The 7,773-nt window shown below is 35.8% G+C and overlaps 1 protein-coding gene across 3 annotated transcripts in view; it reads left to right on the forward strand.

Moving 5' to 3' along the window:
• LOC129136995 (uncharacterized) overlaps nt 1–7,525 on the forward strand; it is a 566,655-nt gene extending 559,130 nt beyond the window's left edge. The window contains exon 5 of one of the 3 annotated variants that reach the window (XR_010150978.1): nt 4,145–7,525. Coding sequence is in view for 1 of the 3 variants with exons in the window: in XM_063793022.1 (XP_063649092.1) it covers nt 4,145–4,211 (67 nt within the window). In the remaining 2 variants the exon portion in view is untranslated. The remainder of the gene's footprint in view (nt 1–4,144) is intronic. The other 2 variants (XR_010150979.1, XM_063793022.1) reach the window with 2 other exon arrangements.
• Nucleotides 7,526–7,773: the final 248 nt, after the last annotated feature.

A 7,773-nucleotide genomic window follows, 5' to 3' on the forward strand; every position in this document is an offset into this window, starting at 1 on the left:
GTTGTTGTTGTTGCCCAGGCTGGAGTGCAGTGGCATGATCTCAGCTTACTGCAACCTCTGCCTCTGGGTTCAAAGGATCCTCCTGCCTCAGCCTTCTGAGTAGCTGGGATTACAGCGTGTGCCACCACATCTGGCTAATTTTTGTATTTTTGGTAGAGATGAGGTTTCACCATTTTGGCCAGGCTGGTCTTGAACTCCCGACCTCAGGTGATCCACCTGCTTTGGCCTCTCAAAGTGTTGGTATTACAGGCATGAGCCATTGCAACTGGCTTTTTTTCTTTTAAGAGATGGGGTCTAACTATGTTGCCCATGCTGGACTCCAACTTCTGGACTCAAGTGATTCTCCAACCTCAGCCTCTTGAGTAGGAGTAGCCAGGACACTGGCACACTGGACAGTGGCACAGGCCACTGTACCTGTTTCCCCTCCCTACTTTAGCAACCACAGCAGCAGCTTTGTTCTGTTCTGATAGATCTCCTGTTGAGTGAAACCTACTCCATAGTTGCTATTCTCACTGGGCTCCAGTGACATCATTGTCTTGGACCTCTGACTTACAACACTGTAAGAGATTAGATGTGTGTTGTGTTAAGCCACCATGTTTCTGGTAATTTGCTACAGCAGGCACAGGACACTCTCAGCAAATACCAAGGTTCAGGGCTTAGCTTTCAGGTTGCAGATTTGGAATCCAGCTCTCAGATATCATGTCCCTTTTTTGGGTTACACTCATGTGAATCAAGATAGGAGATTGATGCATAAAATTACAATGATGATTCATCAACTTCCAATGAGATGTAGAACTCTCTTGTTGGCTGGAAGACATGTCAAACTGACCAGTCCATTTTCTGTCTATTGACAGACAGGCTTAGGAAATAGTTTGTAATCAAGATTCCAGTATACTGATTAATAATTAAAAATAAAATTCTAACATATAGGTGGAAATCTTTAACATTTCCCCAAGCACTTTCTTTTCCACCAGCCAACAGACAAACCTGGAAAGACAAATCACAGCTGAAGGTAGTTTCGAGAACACTGACTCTGAAAAAGGGCAGTTAGATTAATGCTTTGCTGAATGGCAACAGGATGAGACACCCTGAGACATATCTTTGGGACTGGAGAATGCGAAGTGCTTTGGCTGGAATCCTATTGTCCACCTTCCCTTTGGGGAAGGACTTGGCAATGTGACCAGGACAGCTGTGCTTATTTGATAAGGATCCCTTTCCCTCATTCATGCCTGGATATTCACTGCCAAGTTAATCTCTGCCATTGTTCTTTCTCACATGGTGACTATCCCTATATCCCTTTTTGGGATATGTGGATGCTTTCCTTCTAAGTAAAAACAAGTCTTGCCAGCAAGGATCCATTTAGTTTCTTTTGGCATTGCATATCTCATTATGTATTGATGTAATAATAAATGGATTATTATATTTTCCTTCTCAAGTTATAGTTGAGAAATGTACTTTAACATTTTTTCATAAACTGATAAATTTTGTGTCACACAAAGATATATATATTATATATATCTTTGCATCTTGCATAGAGTACGTGCACATAAGTTGTAGTTTATTGTTATATATATATATATATATATTTAGCTGTGTTCCATATAGAGGACAATCAATAAATATAATTTCTCATGCCTGTGTTCCCCAGATGTCTGGAGTGTGGTAAGGACATGTCACAAGGTTAAAATTCAGAATGGAAACCTCAGAACCTGTCATTCTCTGCAGATCTGTAACATCTCAGGGAAGCAGAAAATCCAGCATTTAGAGCTCTGTTTCTTTGTTCTTTTGATGAAACACTTATTGTTCATGGAAAAAAATCTATTTTTGTTTTCATTTCGCTCTTGTCTGTCTACAGAGATACTTTCAGGCAGAGGCAAGATTTCGTTATTTCAGAGACCTGTGAGATTCTCAGTAGGCAAACACATCTTTAAAAGACAATATTTCAGTTTTGCGTGTTAATATATTGCAGAAAAAGAAAATTCAATGATAAATATATTTCATTTAACTCAAAGGTTTGTAAATCAGATTATTGTATGATAACCATCTTTCCCTCATTTATACTATAATTTCTGAAGTATGATCCGACCAAAATTGAACCCTGGAGAATAAAAAGATTAGTCCTCAAGAATATAACAAACTTAAAATTATACAGTTAACCAAGCACTGATAATTTCATAAGAAATATCCTCACAATTTGTCATTTTCAATGTTATGCTTTGGCCATAGTATAGCAGAATGAAGTGAGTTCAGATTTCAGAGCAAGACAAATCCATATTTAAATACTGGTTCAGCATAATAGTCTTCATCTCTAAAATGGGGTTGATAAATAAAATCATGTAAGTATTTTGGTTCATAATTAGATATTTGTTAATAACAGGAATAAAAATTGCCTCATATTGGTAATGTTACTGGCAAACTCAGAAAATGTACAGAAGCAAAAAATTAACAATGATATATGGGAAAACAAAAACAAAAACCTTTTATAAAAAATACTTTTTTTATTTTTAAAATTTGCCATCTTTGAATAGTCTTTTTTCCCTGTACCCACCTTATTCTCCTATCTACTGTCACTAGAAATTTTTAGTAGAAGTAGTGAATTTAGCTGTAATAGAAAAACTGTGCTATACACTGATACTTAAAGAAACACTTTTTTAAAAAATTAAGAGTCAGGGAAAAATGCATTTTAATATTATAGGGGACTTCAGGCACTATTCCAGGTGTTTATATCACATCACCTGATAGTGAGCTAAGTCACTATTTGGTGTTGCTTAGCTACATGAAATGGGGCCCTATGATAATGGGAAAAGCAGGAGTGTTTTGTCACCCAATCTCCTAAAATGTTTGGAAAAATCGTTAATGGAAATCTTCCTTCACCCACGTATCTTTTATCTCCACACAGCAGCTAACATTTTTATATTGCCTTCTATATTATTTGATGCAATTTCCTCAAAACCAGAGTAAAGGCAGTTGGAAAGACTATTTTTATTGTATCCTCCTTTTTAATTTGTCACACCGTGTTTTCCTTAACAGCTGAGGAAACAGAGGCGCAATTGGTTAGATACTATTCCAAGTTAATTCAGTTGAACTCTAGAGGAGTTTCCTTTCACTCAAAAATACTTGGTTCAATTATTTGTAGATGATAAATGGGTGGGGCAAGGAAGTGGGCAATGGATAAGAGCATTAGACTGAAGCTTCTAGAGCATAAACCAGAGGATAACACCAGGATAAATGATTAACGTTCCTCTTGGCGCCTAGAAATAGTTCATTTATGTCACAATAAATGTCACCACTGTATGAAGAGTAAAGATAATTCAGGCTACTAAGTATATCACCATGTGTTCTTGGGAACAAGACGGTCATGAACTCCAGGGACTTCTCCTTCTTACTTCAGTGTTAAAGTGTGGATGCCCTGCAGAGTCTGTGACTTTGTTAAGAATTGTCGATATTCTTACTACTGATGGCAACCATAACTGAAGAAGCTTGCAAAATATAATTCAAAATCAGATTGAAGTTAACTAGGTAACATCTTGCATAGAGTATGTGCATACAAGTTGTAGTTTGTTTCCCATTCAATATAGTATGCTTGTCTTATGCATTTATTTACCTAAATTTACAATTCAGGTTTCTATACAAGGACTTTTTTTGCAATCTCTGTCCCTTCTTCCAAATAATCCATGCTTTTCTCTGTTGTCCTTTTTTGCTCCATGCCCAGAAATCTTCTGTCTGTGAAATGTAAATAAATAGAAATAGAAACTGTATGAGGTTATGAGATCTACTCTGGAATTAGATGGGTTTGGTTTTGAATTCTGGTCTGGCTATTTGTGAGCTGTGTGACCTTTGACAAGTTACTGAGCCACAGTTTCCTTATTATAAAATAGTCATAATAATAGAACCCACATGGAGAGTTTGTCATAGTAATTAATCGTTACTCAGTGTAAAAATAAAAGCATCATGCCTGCCGTATAGTAAGCACTCAATCAATGCTAGGTCTGCTGCTGCTGCTGTTGTTACCAATGCTAAGGAAAGTGTGATTTCATAATCATGTGTCTTTCAGGTTTAAATGCTTTCACTATCTCTCTGTTTTTTATGTATTTGTTTATTTACTTATTCATTCAACAAATATTTTGATGATTTATTCTTTCAGGAGGCCTCATGAGACAGCAGATGACCAGTTACAGGAGAATCATCAGAAAGAGAACAAGAAAGACTGAGGTAAAAATGACTAACGGTGTTTTTGTGCTCCCTTCCTGCTTTCCTTTGAAGGATAATCATTGGTTTATCAAAAAATGTACTTGCCATGAATTATATCACATGCTTCTAGAAATATGAGTTATATAGAAATGTTGGAATATAAGCTATGTTATATGGAGTCTTTTTGTTAACAGGAATTTTCCTAATTCTTTATGATTCTCTATGCCTATATGAATCCAAAGCTGTTTCATTTTATTTTGGGCCCAAATACTTTATTATAATCATAATAACAAGCCTACAATAATTTTGCAGGCTTGCTAATAGAGAGCCTACAGTTTGTTGTTTATCAAGCCAGCATTTGAGTTAGGCCTCATAAATATGCCCAGACCTGAGGCGTAAATTGTATGCTAAATAGGAAGGGAAGCCTGTGCTCTGCAGAATAGTTCACTGAGGAGAGCCTCTCTAAGCTGTGAGATTCTAAAAAAGGACTAAAAATTTGGAGATAATTGTCTCTACTCCATGCCCAATGGACACATCCATATAGAAAATATCCCTTTTATTAACTTCACTTTTTTTTTAGAACAAACTTTTCAACACACCCCTTGCCATGAGCAGGGTGGATATGACAAGGCAACCAACACTCTGACACAATAATAGAGCTCTAAGCCAAGACAGTTTCAATGTGACCTTTCATTTTCTCTAATTGCCTTTCTCTTATTAATCCTGATCTGCCTATTATTGATAGTATCATTACGCTATGCTTCTAATGACTTTGCCTGGGAGGATCAGGAGTTTTTTAAATATTTGGAATGTTATTTAGCAGAAAAACTTGGTGGGGAAGGAAAAGTATCATAATTAAAAGTAACAGTTCTCAGGCTTTCTCACTACTCTTCCTACCTAAATCCTAACCATCTCTTAAAATATACCTTAGCTGCTGCATCCTCCATGAATTTTCTTGGACTGCATTAGTCCAATGATTAGATTTTTGCTCTTACTATTCATTTGACTCAACTGATACTTTTTATGCCACTCTAATCTATGGTACATTATTTATATAGATTGTCTTAAGTCCTTCACTGAGTTGTAAGCTCTTTGAGGTTAATACTTAGGAATATGATAACACAATGTGAATAAGCCTCATTGTCATTTCTTGTCACTTTCTTGTTACTTTCTCAATAAGCCTCATTGAGGCTTATTCTCATTGTATTCTCATGTTTCTAAACACTATTCTCTCTGCCAGTAGTAAATTTTTATCATAATCGTATTGATAATGTTAATGCCATTTTATATTTATATTATTTATTGGGTTTTACAAAATATTTTCATGTATATGATCTTTTAAATTCTCCCCACTGTCCTGTGTGTGAGGTGTCTACTCTAATTTTAGAGATGAAAAAGTAGAATCAAATGAAAATTTAAGTTATTTATCAAAAGTCAAAACATATCATAGAATTTATTGATTAAGTAGGAAGATTTCAGTATTGTTGTTATCTCAGCTCTGACTTTATTGTGATTAATGCAGTAAAGTAGAAATAAACTCACAAAATTTTTACACTTTGGAAAAACCCAAGAAGGTTAAAGGCTCTCAGACGAATGGGGACAGGTTACATATGACTCATTATCTTTGGATATGCATATGCTGTTCCCCCAGTAGGAAGAAAAAAGAGGAGGCAAAAGCAAGGTTACTGCTTCCACCTGAATCACTTTTATGTGAATTAGAAAGAGGCTCCTCCTCTGCGTAGTGCAGCACTGAGTTGATGGTGCGTTGAGCCATTTGCCTCCTGCTCAGCACCTTGGACAGCACCAGCCTGTTCAAATGCACGGCAGTCAGGTGTAAATGCTGGGAAATAGATGGCTGTGGAAGGGATTATATGGTCCAGTGTGGGTCCTGGCATAGAAGGAATAAATGATATTGGACACGTGTATTGAGAGGGTCAATTAAGAAAGGAGTATAAGCTAACTGATACCTTTAGAAGTACTCCTTTTTTTGGCATAGGGTAAAAATTATTGTTACGGTTCTTTAGACCCATGTACTCTGGAAAAATAATTTTTCATAGTAAACAGAGAACAGAATTTAGGAAAGTTGATTGTATTTTTGGTTCAACTCAAGAGACATGAGCTCTTAAAATACCCCAAATCTTTCAGCCTATGAGTTATTTTAATCCATGTGCTATCCCATTCTTGAAGGTACATTTGAGAATCTCAAAAAGGGAAGTCATCCTCTCTCCAGAAAAATAAATAACACATGCACATAACTATTTCACAATTAGTTTTAGTGGTTACATGGGTGAATTTTGGGGTTTAGTGGGTCTGTTTCCAAACCTGGCTAGTTGTCACAATTATTGGAGGTCCTTTCAAACATGCAGATTACCTGCCTCCACCATGGCAGATTCTGATTAATGAATTTGATAATAAGCCTAATATATTTGAATTATGCTCTTACATACAAGGTGAGATCGAAGGAAGAAAAAGTCAACCAAGAAGAAGTGACAAGAAAAGTAGTTAAAGGCTGTTTTTATGCTGCCAGGCATAAACCAGAGACAAATGTAGATATTTGAAAAATATACTTCAAGAATGATTTTCTCATTAAAATATTTCTCTTATTTTGTCTATAATACTCATAAAATAAAGTAGATAATGCAAGGCAATGGGCAGAGGAAGGGTTTTTACAATATAGTGTGTAGAGGAAGGGCTTGCAGGAGGTAACACAGAGGGGAAGGTTCTCTTTCCACAGTTGGTAGCTTCCATAGAATCCCTGGTAGTATGACCAACCTGGAGGCATAAAACTTCTAGAAGATGACTTTGTGTTTTCACTTTGTTGGTGTGAATAGTTGAGTGAAAATATCCAACTCATTTTAGGTGAGGAGGTGATTAATCAGTCATACAAAAATGATCAGTAATAATGAAGTTATAAGCAACATTCTCTGATGAAATCCACTCCCACCACAAAAAAAAAGCCTTGTAAAAAAGTTAACAGATTTGCATCGAGATGTTTTGAAATATTGAAAAAGTTTTCTTCATGAATTTTCACTGGGAAAACAAAATATACCATTTGTAAGAATTGCTTCTTTGCTGCCTCACACAAAGAAAACAGTATTGGGCTAAACATTACATGTAAAAGGATCCTTTGGGGGCAAAATCTCTATCACCAAGCATTGATTCCTTTCCTGTCTTCTGGTTTAGTACCAATTACAGAGATTAAATTTTAGTTTCTAATATTAATTAATATTGCAAATACAACAAATTTACATGTTGATGAAAACAATATGTAGGGAATTTTTTTTTCTGTCAGCAGAACTTTCCCCTAATTTGTTCCTCTTAAATTTAACTTGTTAAGAAAAAAATTGATGAGGTGTTTTATAGCAAAGTGAGAAGGACAAGGAAACGCATTAACACATTTATATGTAAACTGTTGGAGTTGCAGAGTATCATAGGGAATATTAATCTGAAGAGATCATATATCTCAATTGTTGTTCTGTGGACCTGAGGCATCTTATTTCTCTTCTAAAAGCCTCAGTTTTTATGTCTGTACATGATGAATGGTTTTTGTGTGTGTGGTGGGAAGTACCCCAAATCCTGGAA

This window comes from Pan troglodytes, chromosome 15 (assembly GCF_028858775.2).
Source record: "Pan troglodytes isolate AG18354 chromosome 15, NHGRI_mPanTro3-v2.0_pri, whole genome shotgun sequence".
Taxonomy (NCBI): domain Eukaryota; kingdom Metazoa; phylum Chordata; class Mammalia; order Primates; family Hominidae; genus Pan; species Pan troglodytes.